At 43.5% G+C, this 23629-nt stretch overlaps 2 protein-coding genes across 8 annotated transcripts in view; one reads left to right on the forward strand and one right to left on the reverse strand.

The window, feature by feature from the left end:
- IGF2BP2 (insulin like growth factor 2 mRNA binding protein 2) overlaps positions 1-20264 on the forward strand; it is a 59119-nt gene extending 38855 nt beyond the window's left edge. Inside the window, exons 6-16 of one of the 3 annotated variants that reach the window (XM_028730826.2) lie at positions 688-960; positions 5606-5740; positions 7861-7983; positions 8599-8734; positions 8992-9120; positions 11123-11191; positions 14140-14256; positions 15704-15778; positions 17516-17647; positions 17938-18051; positions 18641-20264. In XM_028730826.2, coding sequence (XP_028586659.1) covers positions 688-960; positions 5606-5740; positions 7861-7983; positions 8599-8734; positions 8992-9120; positions 11123-11191; positions 14140-14256; positions 15704-15778; positions 17516-17647; positions 17938-18051; positions 18641-18736 — 1399 coding nt within the window. In that variant the 3' untranslated portion in view covers positions 18737-20264. The remainder of the gene's footprint in view (positions 1-687; positions 961-5605; positions 5741-7860; positions 7984-8598; positions 8735-8991; positions 9121-11122; positions 11192-14139; positions 14257-15703; positions 15779-17515; positions 17648-17937; positions 18052-18640) is intronic. The other 2 variants (XM_028730827.2, XM_028730828.2) reach the window with 2 other exon arrangements.
- The window catches only part of SENP2 (SUMO specific peptidase 2), a 32006-nt gene continuing 28175 nt past the window's right edge, over positions 19799-23629 (reverse strand). For all 5 annotated transcript variants that reach the window (XM_077930045.1, XM_028730830.2, XM_028730831.2 and 2 more), the window contains one exon: positions 19799-23306. In XM_077930045.1, coding sequence (XP_077786171.1) covers positions 23244-23306 — 63 coding nt within the window. In that variant the 3' untranslated portion in view covers positions 19799-23243. The remainder of the gene's footprint in view (positions 23307-23629) is intronic.

The raw sequence follows: 23629 nt of genomic DNA on the forward strand, positions 1-23629 counted from the left end.
AGTTAGGTCTATGCTGTTGGCCACAATTTTTAACTCTCAATGCTTTCAGTTGAAGTTAATAGCAATTATTATTAGCTAATTTGGCATTGGTAGTCTTTTTTTAACCTTTTAGTGATTGCTAATCATTTTTGGCATGAATGTGTTTTTCACAAAATATGGACAGTTATATTCTCAAGAGTAGATTTCTAATTTTCACAGTTTAGCCTTTTCAGTTGAGTTTTCTGTTTCACAATCCGTTGAATAATAATTCACAATAATCACTTGCAAGAGCCACAAAACAGAGCTGGGCAGAAGTAGATAAGGATCTACTGATAACTTCCTAGGTGATTTGAAGTAGATTAACAAGGAATTTTGACTCCCAGTTGTTCACCAATAGTAACAGCATCTAAAAACTCCCTCACCCCAAATGAGGTATCTTCAACCTTTTTAGACTCGGGACCCAAAAATGTATTTGGAAACCCATTTTTTAATCTTCTACCATATAAGAAATGGCCGTAGTGCTCCTGTTGTGACCCACCAGTTGAAGACCACCACACTCAAATCATACAACTGAAATGAAGGAAGTTTTTTTTGGGGGGTGGGGCTGAGAAAATACAAAGAACTGAACCAAGGAATGCTGTTGGATTTTTCTTTAGGGTTAGTTTATTGTCAGGGAGGGGGAAAAAATCCTCCTTTTTTCTGTTTCAGAGCAATTGAGAAGCTTAGTGGTCACCAGTTTGAGAACCATTCCTTCAAGATTTCCTACATCCCAGACGACGAGGTGAGCTCCCCTCAGCCCCCTCAGAGATCCCGGCGTGGGGGCCACTCTTCCAGGGAGCAGGGCCCCTCCCCTGGGGGCTCCTCGCAGCCCAAACAGCTCGATTTCCCACTACGGATCCTGGTCCCCACGCAATTTGTTGGTGCGATCATAGGAAAGGAGGGCTTGACCATAAAGAACCTTACTAAGCAAACCCAGTCCAAGTAAGTACCACAAATGGTTTAATTTCCTTCCACAGGGGCTCTGTCTGTAGCCTTTATGTCCCTAGTTTGTGATTTTTTAAAAGACCAAATGCAGAGCAATGGGCTCTGGTGTGCATTGTGTAGCAAAAGCTTTGTGTCTTGCAGCAAATTTTAATCCCGTTCTGATGTGTTTTGTATACCTATGTGGAAGTTGTGGCTTGATAGGTATTACAGCCCTGCAACTGTGATGGTTAAATTGTCCTTTTCAGACTCACCCTGTGTTTGCAGAAATTCTGGATAGTTTCACTAACCTGTTTTGTTATGTACTGTCACCCAAAGCCCCTTTCCCCAGAGTTTGTTGTTGTTGTTGCTGCTGCTTCTGCTACTGTTATACCACCAGGAGCCTATAGCTGGTTGCTGCTATTCAGAACCAAATATCTTCTGCATAACTGGGGTGCAAGGGGTGTTTATAATATTTTAATCATTTTGTCATCAAATTGCTACTGTAAACCTTTTCTGTAAGCTCCTCCATCTCTTCCTGGAATAGTTTAATAACTGTACTCTAACCCTGATCATGTCATCTGCGATTTAGCCAGAAAAACATATTGTGTGCAACAACATTATGCGTAGGAGATCATCAAAACCATCAAAAAGTTCAAGTATTTATAAGAAAATATATATCATCCTACAACTAAGAGAGACCTTCATTTTGCATTAGGAAGCTTGCTATTCCTGTGAAAGCATTATCTGAGCTAGTCAAAGTAAAAAAGAAGAGGGAGCCCTCTGATCTCCTTTAGAGAGGAGCAATAATTCCTTTGACTATATTATTTGATGCTTGGTATTCTTAAGAGCACAATAGTTATTTCAAGGAAGTTTTACATTGGATGTAAAATGCTATATATGTTACATTACAGTGTATGATCTGGGTTTTATTGAAGCTGAAACCCATTCCTTAGGTGTAAAGACCTTGGAGAAGGAAAGCCATGTAGCACTTTGAACTGGAATAATAATAATAATAATAATAATAATAATAATAATAATAATAATTATTATTATTATTATTATTATTATTTTCTTTATACCCTGCCCTCCCCAGCCAAGACTGGGCTCAGGGCGGCTAACACCAGGTATAAAAACAATGGATTAAAATACAACTTAAAACCAAGATTAAAATACAACATTAAAATGCAGCCTCATTTCAGTAGAAACTCAAATCAAAAACATTTTTGGGGATGAAAATGTCAAATCTTCACCAAGGCCAACTATCCAGACTGGTCCTACGCGGGCCAGAAAAAAAGTACCCTTATGTAGAGTACACCTCGTCTTGTAATTCAAACTTCAAATCATTTCCCCCAGTCTTCATTTTTCTCGAAAGATTATTCTCCAAGTGACACGTTAAGCTAAAGATTAGTGTCCATTTTTCTATATCAAAGCTTGTTTTGGTGAGACAAACCTGTGTGAGATAGAAAGGGCAGGCGTCTGCCTGTCCTGATCACACTGTGAACTTGTTCCGCCTCTGGCTCCAGCCGAAGTAACTGCACTTCTTGTTTGCGCAGGGTGTGTGTGCATAACATCCCATGCATGCAAAGTACATGATGGTGATCCTGGAAATTACTGCATGGTTTGGGCTTAAGGTCATTGAGCTTTACGCTTTTTTTGTTTTGTGCAAATATTGCATCCAATGTATGGCCACCTGGTGGACCTAGAAGTGGGACGTGCATGCCTGATGAATGGGTGTGATCCCATCCAGTCTACTCTGCTACATATCTGGGCTCTCCTCCAAACTAGTTCCACATTTGTCATTTTTAGTCAGCAGTGTTAAGCTCCCACACTACTTTTCGTTTGCCACACTGTAAACAAGGATGCCACAGGATAATGGCAGTGACTAGCAGGTCTGCTTAACCCAGCGGTGGAGAACCTTTAGCCCTCCAGATGTTTCTGGACTGTCTCTCCCATCATCCCTGACCATCGGCCATGTTGTCTGTTGCTGATGGGAGTTGGAGTTCAACGATATCTGGAGGGCCACAAGTTCCCCATACCTTATTGAATCCTTCTAAGTTCCTCATCCCAGAGCCACCACCCACCCCAATATTGGGATGCTATGGCTTCTTGTGTGTGATGTGTGATGTTCTCCTGCCTTGCGCCCCAGACGAAGGCCAGCACAAAGGAAACCGGTGCCATGTGAAGGTTAAATGACTCAGTGTGGCAGCTGCTTCTCGCAATACAAGAGGTTTTGTGTGCAGTGCCACATAGATTGGGCTGATCTTTTTGATTTAATTTTGATTTAATTGGGTGGGCGAGCCTCATGGTGGCATGGAGAAAAATTGCCTGGTCTCCAGGATGAGCTGCTACCCACAGACAGCTTGTCTTGCCCACAGGAAGCCATTTACAACAGCCTCCACATAGTGACTGTTTCATGTGCACCAGCCTTCCAAGATGCCTTATAAGATATTGCATTGTTTCCCATTTCTGCAAGGTCACTCACAATCTGAATCGAAATGCTAGCTTGGTTTTTAAATGCATGCAAATTGTGCTAATGTCAAAAGGCCAATGAATTATGTATTTTTAAATACATTCTTTGAGTCTGTTTATACATACGATTCTGGGAGCATAAAGGGCCATTTCTGTACCGGCAGTCTAGCTGGTGTGGGGTAGAAGCACTTTGGGGACGTTGTCTGTGGTCTCCCTGACTCTCATCATGATGGTGACTCATGAAACAGCACTCTCACGTGGGTGGGGGTGATGATGCAGCTTGTTTGAACCAGTCCTGTGCGTGAATCGAGCATGAAGATGCTGTGGCCCTCCAGATGTTCTGGGACTACAACTGTCATCATCCCTGACCATTGGCCATGTTGGCTGGGGCTGGTGGGAACTTGAGTCCAACAACTCAAGGAGGGTCACAGTTTCTTCATACCTTATGTAAATGATTATACCAGTTTTGCTTGCAGCAGGGGCAGATCGTTTTTTAGCTCCTGTATTAGGGTATGTTTGAGTATATCCATGCATGCATATACAGTGGTACCTCGGGTTACATACACTTCAGTTTACATACACTTCAGTTTACATACACTTCAGGTTACAGACTCTGCTAACCCAGAAATAGTACCTCGGGTTAAGAACTTTGCTTCAGGATAAGAACAGAAATCGTGCGGCGGCGGCAGGAGGCCCCATTAGCTAAAGTGGTACCTCAGGTTAAGAACAGTTTCAGGTTAAGAACAGACCTCTGGAATGTATTAAGTTCTTAACCCGAGGTACCACTGTATATTCATGCACTCTGCTTCATTTAAATTTGGTTCCATCCAGAATCCATTTTCAAGGGGTTAGATAGGTGAGTAATCCTCTATAGAGAACTCAGTCATTCCTGGGAATCTCCCTTTGTGGGATCCAGAGCATTGTTTCTCTGTAAGAAAGGGAGATATACTGAGCAAGAAATCTAAACTTCTGCAGCAAAGCTAATCTTTCTTGCTTCTAACATATAATTGTATTAATATTTAAGATAATACTTTTTTGAGGAAGCACATGATATGTTTACTGCTTTGTAGCCTTTCAACATCATCTAATGTGTCCAGGAAGATCTCATAATTCAGAAAACAGTGATTTGCATGGCAGCCAAACCAGAGAAGCATTTAGCTGTGATTTTCTTTCACTCAATTTTTTATCCTCACAACAACTGGTGAGTTAGGTTAGTCTGAGAATGAATGGCCCAGGGTCACTCAATGAGCTTCATTGCTTAATGGAGATTTGAACCTACGTCTCGCCAATCATGGTTTGACATTCTAACCACTACATCACTCCTCTACACTTTGGTGTCTTGGTCTCTCACATGTTCAAGCTCACATAATCTCATCTCCTTCCTTGACTTCTTGGGTTTGCAAGAAGTGCAAAATTGTGGTTTCTGCTTGCCCTGAAACAGAATTGGAAACCATGGTTTGAAACTGGTTTTTGCGTCATTGGACAGCAAGTGTATACAGTGGTGCCTCGCAAGACGAAATTAATTCCTTCCGCAAGTTTTGTCGTCTTGCGATTTTTTTCGTCTTGCGAAGCACGGTGTCAGGAAAGCTTTGGAAAAGCTTCAAAAATCACCAAAGTCTTTAAAAACCTCAAAAAAGGCTACCACACCGCGTTCTATGAGTTGCTCCTCGAAGTCAAGTCGCAACTGTATTAACGGTGTTAAGAAAAAGGAAACAAACTTGCAAGACGTTTCCGTCTTGCGAAGCAAGCCCATAGGGAAAATCGTCTTGCGAAGCAGCTCAAAAAACAAAAAACCCTTTCATCTAGCGGGTTTTTTGTCTTGCGAGGCATTCGTCTTGCGAGGTACCACTGTACCTTAATCTGCTGATGTAATAGCAAACAATGGTTTGCTATGAACATGGCAGTCAGGAAGGGTATCACAGCATGAGAGGAATGAGCACAGGAGCTGGAAGCTTGCTCATGTAATGCTGAACCATGTATAAATGTGAACCCTAAATCTTAATGCTTTTCTTGCATTATCCTTTATTTATGTTCAATGCTTGCTTGAAGATGGGTTCTTTGCTGGTGGTTAATCATGTCAAATAGCCTTGTACACTGTTACATGCAGTTCCTTCGCTGGTTTGTTAGGGTGCCAGCTTCAGGCACCTTTCTCTGACCCCTAGCAGATTTCTTTGTATGGGCTCTGTTGCTGCAGGGTAGATATTCATCGGAAGGAAAACGCTGGTGCCGCAGAGAAGCCAATCACCATTCACGCCACCCCAGAGGGGTGTTCAGAAGCATGTCGCATGATACTTGATATTATGCAGAAGGAGGCTGAAGAAACAAAATCGTAAGTATCACTGGCATTGATAGGGAAAGCACAAAACAGAACCTTTAGCGCCTCAAATAGCAAGTCTTGCATGCATGTAACATTGTGCATCGAAGGTTCATGCCACACAAATTCGCCTTTTAGAGCATACACAAGGCCTTTTGCCTTTTCCACTTCTACAGTCTAACTTCTACAGGCTGGAATCTCAATCGGCTAGAGGGAGAAGACAAAGAAATACCATCTCAAATTGACCCAAAAGGAGTAGGGATTCTGTATAGTCTATAAGCCTTAATTAATATATGTTTGGGAATTAATACATTGTGTTTTTATTGATTGAATAAGCATTTCTACCCTACCATAAGCAGATGCTCCTCATGTCCTGAGGATTAGCTTGAAGTTTCTCTACAGGGCTATGACTCAGTGTCAGAACATATGTTTTGCGTGAACTAAGGTTCTGGGTTTAATCTACAGCCATAGGAGCCAACTCCTAGGTGCTGAGGTCCCTTCACCTCCCCCAATAAAATATTTGAGGGGGCTGCCCCCCGCAGTTGACAGCCATTGTCACTCAAATGGTGTGTGTGTGCCGTGTCTCATAATCCGTTTTGTGGGGTGGGGCTTACCTGCCCCCCACCCCAATATTTTATTCAAGTTGGCACCCTTGTCTCCGGCATCTCCCGCTAAAGGATTTTTGACTGTGGCATGACCATTATAAGATTCTGGAAAGCATCTACCAATCAGGATGCACAGTAATGGGCTTTGGGATCAGCTTGCAGCTCGGTGGCTGAGCATTTGCTATGCTTTCAGGAGGTCCCAGATTCAACCCCCAACATCTCTAGGTAGGGCTTGGAGAAACTCCCGTGGTCTGACTTGCTATAAGGCAGTGGTTATGTTACATTAGGTGGAGTAATGGACTCTGTTTAAAGCACCTCCTATGAAATATATGTAAATACATATGCCTGCACTCAGGCACACATACTAATTTGGTCCAGTGGTGAAGGCCTTAACCCCATTGCTAGCTGAAAAGACTCCTTTGTGTTTTTTAACACACACACACCCTCCCTTTTCATGGAATGGATGAGGTCTTGCTGGATCATGGAACTCCTGGTTATGTAAAGATTGCAGCCAGTGTTTCATTCTACGGCAACTAAATAAATAAAGCCACCATTGGCGTATGTCACCTCCTCTCCCCACCTTCTTTTTTGGCCATTTCTAATTTTAGCACACTGGTTTCATTGTAGACATTTGAGAAGTCATACATCTTTTCACATCCTGATGGACTGATTTGGCCCATGTTAATGGGTGGCTGGAACCCTTTGAGTGATGGATCTGGACACTTATATGCTTTGTGGTCAAAAGCAGGCTATAGGAAGCAGTTATCTAGCTAGGCTTGCTCAGCAGCAGGGTCCCAAATGCAATAGTTGCAAGGGTGGTAATGGCTTGGGTGTGGGGTTTATGAAGTCTGCTATGCAGATCACATCTATGTCATTGAAATGCAACTAAAACAATTGTTGCCTTCTATACATGTCATTACTGTGAACAGTGAAAAGATGCGGTGAGGAGAGAAATTTAAATACTGCTCTTTCACAGTTTAGCTTCTGAGTTTGTATCTGGAAAAGCAATGTGTGCGGCCAAGTGTTTATGAAGCTCACTGGTTTTGCCAGGACGTTGTAAAAGGCTGCAGATAATCATGGTTATCCTATACGATGCTGGGGGGTGGTGTTGGGAAATGTACCATGGTCTTCTCCAAGGACCAACAGTGAAGACTTTGGAGCTGTATCTCTCTGTACAGTGGTACCTCGGGTTACATAGGCTTCAGTTTACAAATGCTTCAGGTTACAGACTCCGCTAACCCAGAAATATTACCTCAGGTTAAGAACTTTGCTTCAGGATGAGAACAGAAATTGTGCTCCGGCGGCGCGGCAGCAGCAGGAGGCCCCATTAGCTAAAGTGGTGCTTCAGGTTAAGAACAGTTTCAAGTTAAGAACGGACCTCCGGAATGAATTAAGTACTTGACCCGAGGTACCACTGTATTGCTGGAGGGCCCTGTAAAGTCCAGCTAGGGAACCTACTTCAGAAAGGAGGACTGGGGGGGAAGACTAATGTCAGAAAAAAATGATTTAATATTTTTTCACATCTTTCAGAGCTGAAGAGATTCCCTTGAAAATCTTAGCACACAATAGCCTAGTTGGGAGATTGATTGGCAAAGAAGGACGAAACTTGAAGAAAATTGAGCAGGACACGGGGACCAAGATCACCATTTCTCCGTAAGTACCGCTGACCAGGTAGGCGGCCAAATTACACTTCTCAGTTAGACCAAGGAGAAATTTACAGTATGTACCTCAGCACAACCCCTTCACCCAAAATATTGGGTGGCATCCAATAAGCTGCCTCTCTTTGTAACATAGAGCATGAGTAGCCAACGTGGGGCCCTCCAGATGTTTTTGAACAGCAAACCCCATCACTCCGGGCTATTGACCATGCTGTCTAGGACTGATGGGCGGTGAAGTCCATTAACATCTGGAGGGTACCTGGTTGGCTAACCTGGCCTTTTAGCAGTTGGAAAAAAATCCACCATCGATACCATATACCCGGGTGTGTCTGTGTGTGGAATACTTCCTAATTTGTGGATCTTCCAGCTAATCCATCTGACGGAGTCGGGTGGTGGGATTGTCCTCTTGGCAGTTCAGAGTGAAAAACAAGAGGCTCTTGCACCCATCTGCGCTCAACCTAAATAACTTGTCTTCTTGATCTGGGTTGTTCTCACCAATAGATTTAACTTTCTGGATTTGCTTTATAAAGATGATTATTGCCTAGCCTGTACTGTCAACCACAGGGCACATGACAAATCCCAGGACATTTGTTCTTCTCCGATTGTCCAGTTTGCAGGATTTAACCATTTATAACCCCGAGAGGACCATCACCGTGAAGGGTAGCATTGAGGCCTGCTCCAATGCTGAGGTTGAGATCATGAACAAGCTTCGGGAAGCCTACGAAAATGACATTGTAGCAGTGAATGTAAGCTCTTGATCCTGCCCTATTTGAGTGTGTGCTTGCTGTGTGAGAATCCGGTGGTCCTGGGGTAAGAGTCCGATAGTCACCATGGGGGCAAGTAAAGATGGAGGTGTGTGGATGCCTTGCCCACCCGAAAGAAAATGCCAGACACCTTCAGGTCTTACTTCACTGGACGAAAGTTAGGTGGCCCAAACATAGTTTCCCCAGCCCTCCCTCAGGTTGCTTTGTTGTTTCTCATTTCCCCTTGTGTTTCTTTCTAGCAACAAGCCAATCTGATCCCTGGACTTAACCTCAATGCATTGGGCATCTTCTCGACAGGCTTATCCATGCTCCCCTCTGGAGCTGGAGCCCGCAGGCCTGCTGTCACTGCCCCATACAACCCTTTTGCTGTAAGTAGCTGGTGCATCCTCTACCCTGTTATGAACGTGCCTCTGCAAATGTACTCTGTGGTGTTGTCCTGCTGCCCTCTAGAGGAAAGGAGGAGACACAACTACCAGTTCCTGCAAGTAGATCTTTGCTTCAAGTGTAGTGTTTTGGAGTGTGCCCTGCTACGCAGTTTGGGGGAAGCCGGCAGGTGCAATTGCTGGGGCATGGAAGTGAGGTCTTTGGTGATGACAGTATTGGAGACTCATCCCTGTGGGCTTTTAAGAAAGCCGGTCTCCCCTTAAATCCTAGGGCAACTTTCAGACAACATTGGCGTCCATTTTGTTTACCCGGTTGGCTGACTTTGCTTACCCTGTTCAGAAAACAAGGACCTCTTGGGGGTTTCTTTTGTGAGTGTGCCAGGTATCACAGCCCACACATTTGGCCACAGAAACAGGGTGCTGCGTGATGTGACCCTCTCCCTCATTGTGATAGCTCCCCTCTATCCCTCAGTGGTGAGCTAACTTTGGAAACAAGCTGCAGAAGTTATTCTGTATATCTCTGGGAAACAGGGATGTCCTTATCTGATTATGTGTAATCCCATGCAGAACAGCATGGATTTTTTGTTCAGCAGTGGCAGCACTCATGTGCAAAGTGCACCATACCTAGCTAAACCTTGTATTGGGCTTTTAAATATATATAGGGGATGTCCCACAGCTCGATGGTAGAGCACATGCTTTACAGGTGCAAGGTCCCAAGTTCAGTCTTTGGCATCTCCAATGAAAAAGAAGGATCTGCAGATAGAGAGAGGTCTTGGAGAGATGCTGCCAGCCAGAGTAGACACTGCTGTGCTAGATGAGCCAAGTGCATGGCTGTTTTACACACACACACATTATATATTTAATTTTAAAATATTTTAATACCACAGTTCATCAAAATCAATGAAATTATAAAAGCAGCAGTAGAGGGGGAAACTTAGCAGTGTGGTAAGATATAACAATAGCTGCCAGCAGATCATAACAGTTAGCAAAAGCAATCTGAAATGTAAAATAAAATTGATAGTAGGGAGGTTCATTCTTGCTTTTTCTTGACCCACTTCCAATCCCCTTTGAACTGCCGCCTCAGTTTCCTGGACCTCCTGGAAGCTCAAGCTGCCTTTGAAAGTTTTGCTTTTTTAAAATAAACGTATTTATTTGTTTAAAATACTTTGACACACACACCCTTATGATGTGATACCAGGATGGGAAATAAGAATAAGATCAATAAACCAGCAACTACCATCCCCACAAAGAGAAATGAAAGGAGCAGAATAAGGTTTTTGTTTAGTTTTTTAAAAGATGTATATACATGTGCATCCCTAGATAGTCCTCCATGTATATAGAACCATAATTATTTTTTTTAACGAGACTGGGTGGGCCAATTTTGCTCCTAAACTGATAGGCACACAGACACCCCCCACCCAATGGAAACAAGTGGGATCTGGAACAAAACATTGCACCCTCTTCTCATCTACTAATAGGAATGCTCATGGTCAGGCTTTCACCAGCCATTCCATTCCCCTCAGGCCCCGTTTTTTAGATTTCCGGCTGACATGTAACATTCTGTGGCAGCCCAGCATGCTCAGTCCTCATTTGGCTATGTTTTGCCCCCTTAGGTTTTGTGTTCAAAAAGGACGTTTTTGTACCGCTCTAAACCTCGAGGTTCCTTCCCATGCTTGCTGACTCCTCCCTCTTGTTTCTCTGTGGCTCGGTTTTTGGCTACAATCCTGTCAACACTCGCTACCTGAGCTCACAATCAGAAAGGGGGATGATACTGTTCCATGTCAGCCTGGACACAATCTTTACAGTGGAGGCAGTTCATGAATTGAGCTGAGAATCATCCATGTCACACTGGAAAGGGATTGGTGATGTCAGCGTCAAGGGGGCCTTGCAGAAATGCTGGTTACAGACACCCACACCCACGCCTAGGACATGTGGCCCTCTGCCTCCAGCCCCTCCCCACTGACTGTCACTTTCTTTCCTGCCGTAGAGCCACGCGGCATACCTCTCGGGCCTCTATGGAGCCTCGCCGACTGGCGCATACCCGCATCAGCACTCTGTAAGTGCATTGCCCTGCTCTTCCTGGATGCTGGCCTTCCGTGCACCTTGCTTTGCAGCACGCCCTGTCTTCTCGCTTAGGAGGCTTTTAAGTGGTTCTGTTTCCAGAGCAGTTTTTCCGTATGTTTCGGCCCGCTCAGTTGCACTGGTGACAGTAATGCACAGCAAAGCCACAGAGGAGCTTCTACACTGCCCTGCTGTTTACCTTGTACAGTGGTACCTCGGGTTACATATGCTTCAGGTTACAGACTCCGCTAACCCAGAAATAGTACCTTGGGTTAAGAACTTTGCTTCAGGATGAGAACAGAAATCGTGTGGCGGCGCAGCAGCAGCAGCAGCAGCAGGAGGCCCCATTAGCTAAAGTGGTGCTTCAGGTTAAGAACAGTTTCAGCTGAAGAACAGACCGCCGAAATGAATTTAGCACGTAACCAGAGGTACCACTGTAGTCACAGGGAGCCAGGTGCCAATTCCCCCTCTATTACCTTCTTCACACTTGTTTTTTCTAGAGTGTTGCCACTTACACTTTGCAACTTGCAAAGCTGCCTTATACTGTCAGACTATTGGACTGCCTTTGCCCAGTACTGTCTGACTGGCAGTGTCTCAGCCGAGGTTTTCCAAGCTGTCCTACCTGCCATCTTCTTAACTGGAGATGCCAGGGATTGGATCTGGGAGCGTCTGAATAGAAAGCATGTACTCTACAATTAAGCTCTGACCCATTCCAAATAGCAGGATGACACCTTCATGGATACGGGCTTTGTCATTCCATAGCTCTGCAGTAAGTAGATCTTTGTGCCACGAGGACCTTCGCCTAATTTTATGGAGCCATTAAAGAATGCAGCCCCAATCCATCAAAAGGTGGCAATGCTAATAAGCCTTAGCCTTGCTTGCTTTGTTCCGTATGCTAGATTTTCCTATCCTAGGAGATGATATCAAAACAATCCTTGGCAATATTCATCCATGAACCCTACAGTGCCTGGTTCTTCCCTTTCTGCTCTACTCTTGTGCTTTCTTGTGCAGCTTGCATTCTCTTTCTGATGGTGCTGTGCCAGGGGCCTTTCACCCTAGAAAGGTGAGGCAGTGTGGGTATTGCTCACACAAACAAAAAATGTGTCTGGGGTTAGGAAGCCAAGCCTACTAGCACTCTGTATTCAATTCTTCATTCCATCAAATTGTAGAGCAGTAAGCTTGGAGCGGCAAGAAAGGTAAATGAAGTATGATCCTGATGGAGTTGCTTATTAGCATACCTGGATTAATTTTAGCCTCCCGCCTAAAGTGGATGCTTTGATATTTTGGAGGGCAGCATTCCACTTCTTTTCTAACATGATTCAGGTAACAGGATTCGGATAAACCCATTCTGAATCACAGGGAGAAAGCAATCAGTACTAATGCTCTGCAATAAGTCATCTCCTTTTTCTTTTTTCTATTCCTATGTCTTTCTTTTTTAAAAACAAAGTTTGGGTCTCTCCCCACTTCTTGGCCTGAAAACAGGTTTAGCCATTTATTCCTGCGAGCAATTCTTCGCTGGCTGCCCCATCCTGGGCATGCACTTCTGTGTGTGTAGATAGAATAAGAAGTGGTCCTTGCACATACATAAAGAAAACAGCAGCAAAATGCACATTTAAGTGTGCAATCAACCAGTCCCTATAACTTCCCTGCTTTCTTCTGTTGTTTCCAAAAGAATGTCATATGTGACTGTTTCACAGTCTACATGCTGTGGAAGGTTTGGAACTGAGAGGGCAAGGGGACATGTCAGTTGAATGGAACCTAAGTTGTAAGCTAGCACAATATACAAGACTGTAGAATAGCATTTAAAGTTTATACAGCATGAAACTGATTTAGAGTTTCCTTGCATTTTGATTCATGAGGAATTTGTAAAGAGTGCTTGAATTTTTGAAATAATTTCAACCTCTAAGCCTACTTTAAGGTACTGTTTTTACTTTTTTTTAAATGTCAGAAAGGAGAAGAAAAACTGATTCCTCTTCAGGCTTTGTGGTCTGCAGAGGGTACTTACTTGATTGTAGCCTGGGAGGATCTTAGTTGAAATTCCAGTTGAATCATTGTTCTGTAGCTGCCTGCAGCATTGGCATAAAGTCATGTTTTGTGACTTTGTGCCAAGAGATAATTCAGTACACATTAATTAAGCACATTCTGGCAAAACAAGTACTGGTACTTAGATAAGAAAATACTTAACTAAATTTCCCTAGTCCAGGAATCCCCTTAGACATAAAGCATTGTCTCATTCAGATAGGCAACCTGTGTTGGTTCTTGGCTCGCAGACGCCTTGTTACTGAGACTCAAGTGGAAATAGAAAGCAATAGTTTTATTTCTTTTTGTACCATTGCAGTATATATCAACAATCAAAGGGGTACGACACCCTTGTATGTTGAAAGAGGGGCAGTCGATTGAGAGAAGATACGACAACACCACACCATGACCATCATTTTGGCTGGATTTCGCTGGCTTTGCCAAAACTCTTTGTCATAGCAGCAGACAGCAACACACACACACACACACACACACACACTTAATACTCCCATTATTTGCTTTGACCAGATTGCTCTCCCTGGTTTGTTTGCCCCACTGAACTTGATGAGACCTGCTCCTCAGTAGGCATGTATAGGTTTGCACTGTAAATCCAGTAGATTTCAGTAGGTCTTCAGTTGTCTGAATAGTTTGATTTGCATGGTGCTCACTGTATTTAACTCCCAGTCCCTGGTGATAGCTCTCTGCTTTAACTCTTCCTTGCATTCTCCTTTCCTCCTTCCGTCTGAGATTTCCTTGAGGAGTGCTTGTCATTTCACTGCTGGGGTGGATTTTGCCTGTCGTCTGACATGAGCCAGGGCTTGCTTGCTTCCTTGCTTGCTGCTCTCCACCTTGGGAAAGCGATACAGGTGGGAAAGATTTGTTTTTCTTCCCAATATGCATTTCATGTCCCTTTGCTGTCCACAGTTGCCAGAGCAAGAGGTGGTGAACTTGTTCATCCCAACACAGGCAGTGGGTGCAATTATCGGGAAGAAGGGCCAACACATTAAGCAGCTGGCAAGATTTGCAGGTGCCTCAATCAAGGTAAGAATCCCACCCACCCACCCCTTGCCCTTTCCTGCATTGCCTCTTTTTGTGTGGTCACTCCAGCTCAGAAGCCAAGTGCTACAGAACTCTGCTTGCCTCCAGCTCTGATTTCTTATATCCATGGCCAATACTGCCAGGAGCAGTTGTGCGTGAAGACCTTCGTGCGACACAAGCGCTGCCATTAAGTGTTCTACCACCTCTCCATCAGTTTTTCTTAACTGCATTCATATTCCATTCTTCCTCCAAAGAATTCATTATAGCATTCCAAAAACCTGGTTGAAACAAATTGCCATCAGCAACTGGGGTGTCTGCAAACAAAAGAAGCCCCATTGGATAAGGAGAGAGAGAATATGCATCAACAGGAGAGGTGCCCAGCCGCATATCTTGGCTATGGACAGCTCCTCAGAAACCAGTTATCGGTTTAGAAAAGACAGCTGGCTGCACACCCAGGACAGCTGATATATTTGGGAAATGACTCATTAGTGGAGACTGACTCGTTACTCTTGGGGCTTGCTGATGATTGAGTGGGCCTGACCAGCCCTGCATGACACGAGCAAGTCAAGTTTGGGTTATACATAGCCAATTGGGGGAAGCTCATATGAATCATTGCCTATTGGGGCTTGTATTTTTAGGAGGCAGCCTGTGATATACCCAAACTACTGCACAAACTATCTGGGTATACACTAGGCTCTAACACTACTCCTTGTTTCTACACTATCAGAGGCTGCCTCTCATGTATGTTTCAGGTTTTGGACATGGAAGTGCTCCCGCAGCTCATTCCTGATACTAGCACTGAGCCAAAGCGGGGTGTGTGCATGTAATATGCAACCTTTTACACTCTTCATAGTGGTGTTGTGTCCCACTTCCCCATTCCAGTGGTTTCTTGGGTTATGTGCAAGCAAAGCAACTGCTAAGATGGGGGGAGGCGTGTAGGTTGTGCAGTGGATCATTTTCTCCTCTTTTTTTAAAGTGCAGACTACTACTTGAAGGGGGCACCTGACAACACAATCTGCAGCATGCCTCCCCATTGCCTGCTGTCATACTTGCCAAGCGAGGGGAGGAGTCGTGCTGCAGAGAGAGAAATGCAATTTTTCAACAGAAGTGTCAACAACTCTGGCACTGAAACTCTCCTACCAAAAATCAAACCCTGCTCAAAATGTGGTGCAGCGTTACCTTTAAGCTAGGTGCTTTCAAGAACCCAGAGGTGAATGTAAACTAGTCTACCGTATCACAATAATTAAAGAGCCCAGGTAGCAAGCCTTTGGTATTGTGGAGCCCAGAATTCATGTGCAGTATCTGTTTTTAGTCTGGAAGCTTTTTAAGTGGATCCTGTAATCTAGGGCTTGTTGCAAAACCTCTGCACCAGGGCTATTGATGGAGGGCAAAGGGCCAATGCCACTGGGACAAATTTGCTGCACTGTGCTGTGTTCTCTGTGACTTGCAGATTGCACCAGCTGAGAGTCCAGATGCCAGCGAAAGGATGGTGATCATCACTGGGCCTCCAGAAGCACAATTCAAGGTCAGTACGTAGCAATCTTGTGTCATGAAGTGCAAGGCATCAGGGCCTGCTTGTGTCAGCTGCTGAAAACATGAGGGAAACAGCCGTCGGAGAAGGCAAGAGTGGCCAACCCCAACTAAAGCAGCCTGCCAGTAGAGTTCTGATGTTGCTGCTAACCCGAAATATGGAGAGCAGTAGAGTCATACAGCCCCACATTCTTAGCTTTCAGCACATATACCCACACTCACCAGCCTTCCCTTACATATTTCTCCATTTCCAGCAATTGTCTCAAACTTGACAGTGTCTTCCAATAATCCCAGGGTACTGTTTCCCCAAAAGTTAGACCACTTGCTTTCCAGTAAGTGTGCATAGGATCAAAGCTTAAATCGGCTAGTTTCAAAATAGTTGCCTGAGCACCCCTGTATGTTCATGGTGCTATAATTAGAAGTGCAGTACAAAAGGAGAGGTTGGGCTGGAGGGGATTTTACTTTCTCTAAAACTTGGGGAAATAGTCCTATTAAGGGGTAACAGAAGCAGTGCTATGTGAAAGAAACTTTGAATTCCAACTGGAGAATGTGACCTGCCCCGCTGCTTCTTAAAACTTGCAGAACTTTACAACTGTTACTAGCCCTGATATAAAGAACATATATTAATGTTTTAAAAGCAAACTATTGTTTTTCCCTCCCCCTGCCCCCAAATATTGTCTGTTGACACGACCAAGTATGCGCCACCGCTCATCATTTCAGTTCAGGAGGCTACTGGAAGATTAGACTCACTTTGTGCCTCATCAGCACCCCCCTGCAAAATTCATATATGGGCAGCTCCTATAGAGTGCCATTAGATGAAGGTCCTATTGTGCTAAAGTATGCACATATTTATGCTTTGACTCTCAAGTCAGCTGTTTGAGCAGAACAGCTGCAGCCCAACAGAAGAGGACAACACATGGCCTTGTGCTACCATTAGAATCTAACCCTGTTATTTGTAGCATCTAAGAGCTGCCATGCTTTTTTAAGAACACAGATCATACAATCATAGAGTTGGAATAGACCACAAGGGCCATCAAGTCCAACCCCCTGCCAAGCAGGAAACACCATCAGAGCACTCCTGACATATGGTTGTCAAGCCTCTGCTTAAAGACCTCCAAAGGAGGAGACTCCACCACACTCCTTGGCAGCAAATTCCACTGTCGAACAGCTCCTACTGTCAGGAAGTTCTTCCTAATGTTTAGGTGGAATCTTCTTTCTTGTAGTTGGGATCCATTGCTCCGTGTCCGCTTCTCTGGAGCAGCAGAAAACAACCTTTCTCCCTCCTCTATATGACATCCTTTTATATATTTGAACATGGCTATCATATCACCCCTTAACCTCCTCTTCTCCAGGCTAAACATGCCCAGCTCCAGATCTAGGACCCAAAAGGCTGTTTGATGGAGTTAGGGTTTTTAACCATGCAATAAGGGTAGAGAAACTGGTATTGGTCTGTCCTGGTTTCTAGGGCTGGATTTTAGGTGCAGCAGGGCAGGACTGTTCGTGTCGTTGTAGCTACATTCATTTTTGCACACCATCTGGGAGAATAGCAGGCAAGAGGACATGGTCCTGATAGGACAAGTGGTTTGAGACTTTTCACGTAGCTCCTAGTCAGGAACCTTGTTCCTTGGAAAGAGAGAGTGAGTTCTTTTAGAGTTACACATTACCTTTATAACCACAGATTATAGACTCTGGGAAATTTAGCAGCTGGTCTTTTTTATTTTCTTGATCCCAGGCCCAAGGACGAATATTTGGGAAACTGAAAGAAGAAAACTTTTTCAATCCGAAAGAAGAAGTGAAGCTTGAAGCCCACATTAAGGTGCCTTCCTCCACAGCAGGTCGTGTGATCGGAAAAGGTGGCAAAACGGTACGTAGGGCTGCTGCTATCAGGGTCAAGGGAGGTAGAAAAATCTGTGGGGTTGCAACCGTCCAACAGCTTGACCTCACCCCCCCAAATGAGCACTACTCTATTGGATGCCAAGCGGCGAGTCTTGTTACTTAAAAGCAAAATGAGAGGTGATGCTTATTAGATTGGATTGCTTGAGTAGATACACAGGGCAGGAGAGGCACGAACATCTAATCACGTTTGCTCCGCCTACTGATTATGCCATTAACATTTTTGCAGCTCCAATCAGATTGTTTTCTGTGCTATTGCAGGTGAATGAACTACAGAACTTAACTAGTGCAGAAGTAATTGTACCCCGTGACCAAACACCTGATGAAAATGAGGAAGTCGTCGTCAAAATCATTGGTCACTTCTTTGCCAGTCAGGTGCAGTATTTTATAATGGCTTATTCAACAATAGGATAGTTATGAAAACGTTAACAAGTTAATGAAATGACAGCCTTGAAGCTACATGGAAGTTATGGAAATGTGTAGTCAATGTGCATGTACATGTCATTGATTTACATTCATAGTTGTTAAGGGACAAATATAGCACATGGGTCCTAAAATGGGGAAACTAATTCTCTGGTACTTAACGAGTATAATGCAGAAACTACTTAGCAGCTTTTGAAGGAAAAACAACAAGTGCTTCTTCCAGCTTTGAAAGCACTCTATATTATACGCAACACTTTTCAGAGTTGCTGCCTGAAAGCATGTTTGTCTCAGGCTGGCTGAATATAGAGAATACAACTGCTACTGAAATAATTTCATCTAAGCTGACCTTAGCAGGGCTTTCACATAAGTCACAGTTGTTTATGTTAGCTCAGCTGAAGATAGTGGAATACTTACCACAGAGGACTCTCACCTGGGTCTTTCATTTTGGGGAGATGGCTCTCTGCATTTCCTGACCACTAGCTATAGCGAGATTGCCTGTTCTTTTTCTATTAATAATAATTGTTCTTTTCTCCCCACGTAGACTGCACAGCGCAAGATCAGGGAAATTGTCCAGCAGGTGAAACAGCAGGAACAGAAACACCCTCAGGGAGCCCCTGCCTCGCAGCGCAGCAAATGAGGCTCCAAGGCTAGCCAACAACAACCACCGATGAATGTAGCCCTTCCAACACCTGACCGAATAACCAGACCAGGGAGCAAACCAAAGACTATCTGGAGGCATTGGAGTCTGCCCAAGAAGCTGGGGCTCTGCAGAGGACTTTCAGTACACAGGGAGTGGGAGGGGGTTGGGCTTCAGCCAGCAGGGAACTGCTTCCCTCACACCACAGCCCACATGGAGTCTGTCTAACAGTAAAACGCTATCCCTTTAGTTGGACTAACATAGGCAAAATTTTTTGCAGACAAACCCATTCAGAATAATTTCTGTACATGTGTGTACATACTAGGGAAGTATTTTTTCCCCCACACAGTGCATGGGCTGCTGTACAGGACAGCATTAATATATTTTAGAATTAATATAGCTAACTAAACTAACTCCAGTCTTTAATTTCTTTTTTTAAAACAGTCGCATTTTGTTTTTAGAAAAAGCAGGCTTTTCTAGATGAAAAAGGAAAGAAGCTTAGTCCATTTTGAATTTCTATCAGAAAGTAGCATGGAGGACTTTGGAATTCTACTTAAATTTTGCTCTGGTAATCCAAAGTGAACAACATTTAGAAGGACTTTAGGAAGACCAATGGCAGCTCCATGCCATATTGGGTTGCTGCCTGTATGTGCCAACGGAAGGGATACCGTCTCGTTAGCAGAGGAATCTCTATGCATTTCTTTTCTCCAGCTCATATGATCTTCTCTTTGCTTCATAGATCTCAAACTGGTTTTTGCATACACTCTCTCCTTTTGTACCACCAGACAATGCAGTGCTCCAAGTAAACACATCATAGATGCAAAAAGAACCACCCAGCCACAACTTCCACTTTGCATATCAAAATGCCAAGCTTCAGTTATACCTAGGCTTCCTAAAAGGGGTGGAGGGGAACCTTCACCCAGCTGGCAGGAAAACAGAGCACACTTGGTACATTTTGCATGGAGGATGCTGCCACCAATACTTTGGGAAGTGGGTTTTTTAAATGGGATTGACAAGATGGTGTTGGCCCAGGGCATGAAAATTGCAACTTTTTTTTTCAAAAAAGAAAAAAGAAAACAAAACAAAACAAACTACCTCAGGTGTTTTCATACCTCAGCACCTTGCTCTTGTGTGTCCCTTTTTGAGATTTTGTATGCCTTGTAAAACTGAGAGTTGGAGCATTTTTTTATTTTTTTAATAAAAATGAGTTGGAAATAAATTTAGGCAAAAGACAGCTGCCAGGTGGAAGAAAGCATCATTCTGCATGATGACTATTCTGTATTCTTCTTCTGCTAGATGAGAGCAAATGGCCTTGGAACATAATAATAATAAAGGATAGAAGTGCAAGAGACACTGGAGCAGAACTCCTGAGTTTGACAGGTTACACACACGGTTAGAGTTTTCTGTGCTAACAGATGGATGTTATACTGGCTTCTGTGAACATACCATTGTACCAACAGACTGCAATGCCAGTTTCTCTACTTCAAACAGTGTTCTGTGAAAAACAAAATATATCCAGCTAACAAGAGCCTGACCTCAGTAGTTTTATTTAACAGAAAAAGGAAAATAGGAAAGTGGGTGGTATGCTAGCACTCTCCCCTAATGGGTGGAAGCAGAAACAAGGGCTGTGCTTTGTAGAAGTACCTGGGTGACTTTCAAACTCCTTTGAATTGCAGTGACCCTTCAAAAGTATCATTTGAGTTAACTTGTCACTATGGACTTAGAAAATAGGTTGCAATCGTTTTTCATTAGTTTTCCACATAGGCGAAAACTTTTAACAAACCAGCTTAGAAGAAGAATATTAGACACATACACACACACTCAAAAACAGGACTGGACCAGCACAAGCTAGTGGCCAAACAAACACAACATCTTGTTTCTTACTGCGATAGAAAGGATTAACATATGCTAAAACAAGCAGTTTACAAAGAGGCTAATCTCTTACTGGATTAACCGATTATTTTTGTAGCATAATAGCTACATATTTATGTGCCAACTAACAGTAGGCAATTATGCTCTAAATATAACCTGTCCTATAGCATCAGCTCCCATATGCAGCTTCTTGCACAAGATGGGAAGCCCAACATTGGGGGGGGGGGGGAGAGAAGGAAACCCTATGGAAGTGGATGGAAAAGCCCACTTGTGAAAATTTCACATGCTTTGGCTTATTGGTGGTGGTGTCAGGTTATTAAAAGAAAAAGAAAAAAAGAGTGCTTACCCCACAGCTGGTGATGCCTGTATTTTAAATGTTTGTGTGGTAGAGATCCTCTACAAGTGTACTCAGAAGGAAGCTCCTCAGAGTCTGATGGGACTTAGTCCCAGGTAAGTGTATAAAGGGCTGACGTCTAAGGCATGGCCTCCCAGTGGTTTTAGGAGATGCAAGGATACAAAGACTGAGAAGCCTTACTGTGGTGTAAGGATTATTGGGAATGCATGCAAGTACACCGAGCACTTAAAAAGTGCTAAATAAATACTGTATTTGTAAACATAAATTCAGGCTGCAAAACTTACGTTTAAGCCACCACTAATTCAATTCTAGGCATATTTCAGGGGAGGAACCAAAGCACCTTTCACCAGACTTAACCCGGCCTGAAGTGTTCCAGCTTTCCCTTCTCTGAATTTAACTACAGACAAGTAGTGCATGGAGGCATCTGTTTAAAGGAAAGGAAGGCTTACAAATTAACAGGCCACACACCTGCATTTAGCCACTACATTCTACAATACAGGACACTCTGCCTCGTCATGCTTAGCATGTAGGTAGCTTTCATATGTTCCCATTTCACTTACGTTCCAATAATGGGCATACATTGGAAAGCCATCACCAAATCTCTTGTACACAGCAAAATAGCTGCATATGCAGTTATTCATAAAGGACTCTTACCCAGAAGTGCACAACACTTGAAGGCTGTCCAATCTAACTATAGCCAAAACTGGGCTGAGCAATTTCCAGAATGGTACTGCACAACTGCCATCTGCAAAAGTGTGAAATATAACCAGCCTCCAAGAATAATTGGTCAAAGCACTAAATAACAGCATTATGAGTCGAGAGGGGAACTGCAGTATTTGGGGGGAGGGGAGGGAGAAAAGGTGCCTTCAAACTTGAACTAAGCACAGACCGGTTGTCCCACAATCACCTCACAATAGTCTCTTGCCCACTGCAATTTCCTTCCACTCTTCCCATTCCACAACATCAGGCATAGGCAAACTCCAGCCCTCCAGATGTTTTGGGACTACAACTCCCACCATCCCTGACCACGGGGCCTGTTAGCTAGGGATGATGGGAATTGTAGTTCCAAAACATCTGGAGGGCCGGAGTTTGCCTATGCCTGCACAACATTAAAACCCATAATTACTTTTTATTTCTGTACTGATTGACAAGCAGATAATGAATATAGCAAAGAAGTGGGATATTAGATTTCTTTTGGTTTTGTTTTCTGTGTGTGCTCTGTAGTCAGACCACAACTTGCTAACATTCAGCTTGCAATGCTAGTGAACACTTCCTTTTCCTCCTCAGCAGAATGCAACATGTGCTTCCGCCTACTAAAGACATGCAGATACTGTAGGAAGAAAGTTAGTAGAGCTGTTTTCTCTTACCCATTAAATTATATTAAGATGGTTATGCTTATGTTTGAAAGAAAATATATGAATTCTACCCATTCACCTATCAACGTTATTCCTTTAACATTAGCACTACTACCTCAAAACTTTTCCAGATGAAGTACAATATCAGATGAAAAGATTCAAATTGAGATTTGCTAGATAAATATTTATTTCCATTTTTAGTTCTTCAAATATTTCAGATTCCAACACATTTCCATTTAAATATATGAATACAAATAAATAAGTCTCATACAAATCATAATCCTTTTAAAGAAAGATGAGTCCCCATTTAGGGTGTTTGCTATGGATTTGTTACAAATCAAAAGGAAATTTCTATCTTCCAAAATCACCACAAATCCAGTTTTAGAAAAAACAACAAAAAAGTGTTTTCCACCTTCCAATCCAAAATATCTTTGTCTGGTGGTCAGGAATATGCCACAGGTTCATACACCCACCCACCCACAATTGCACACCCCTTCCTTACTCCATCTTGGAAGTGTTTCTAACCGTAGTTTGCCTAGGAGGGATGTGCTGGCAAACTGGTGAGGCTAACCTAAAAATGGAGCTGGGAACTGACATACGAGCTCATAGCATATTTCCTGATTAGAGTCAGTGCCTTGAAATTATAGTACGTAATGTACAGCCGTTGGGAAGATGGCAATTTTCCATCTTCACGTCACTGAGGTTGCTCATTGTTTATCCAATATCGAATTGTCAGGCCGCTTTTCTTTAACAGTCTTTCACTACTCTGGTACCATTAAGCTGATTCTGCAGAATCCCTTTCTTAATCCATGTTTCAGCCCTTTGGGTGGAAATTCAGAACTAAGTACTTGGAGTTTGGAACGACACGTCTGCATACCTCCTATCTCTGAAGAGAGATCAGGAAAGAGGATACTTTGAGATGGTGTCACAGCAGTCGCTGGTGAAGTATCTCCCATGCCATCCTTTTGCGGTAGTAAGGCATGTGACGCTGCAAAAAGAAAAACACCTTGGAACACCGAACGCAGTCATACAAGCAAACTTCCCCTCTGTGCAGGAGTCACTGCACAAAGTCTACTACTACGTCCATGTTTATTCTCTCCCTATCACCACCCCAGATTATTTCTTTGCAATAGCTTGGTTTACCAGCTCATCATGTCACGAACAGAATATATGGGAGCATATCCAAACAAAGGAATCAGATACGCAAAGTCCCAGGTGTGCAGTTGTGCAAGATGGGACACCACTAATAAGCAGCCATTTCTCCACGGAATTAGGGGTCACAGAGAAGGCCTATGGCAGCACTAGCTGTGA

The sequence above is a fragment of the Podarcis muralis genome, chromosome 6 (assembly GCF_964188315.1).
Source record: "Podarcis muralis chromosome 6, rPodMur119.hap1.1, whole genome shotgun sequence".
Lineage (NCBI taxonomy): Eukaryota > Metazoa > Chordata > Lepidosauria > Squamata > Lacertidae > Podarcis > Podarcis muralis.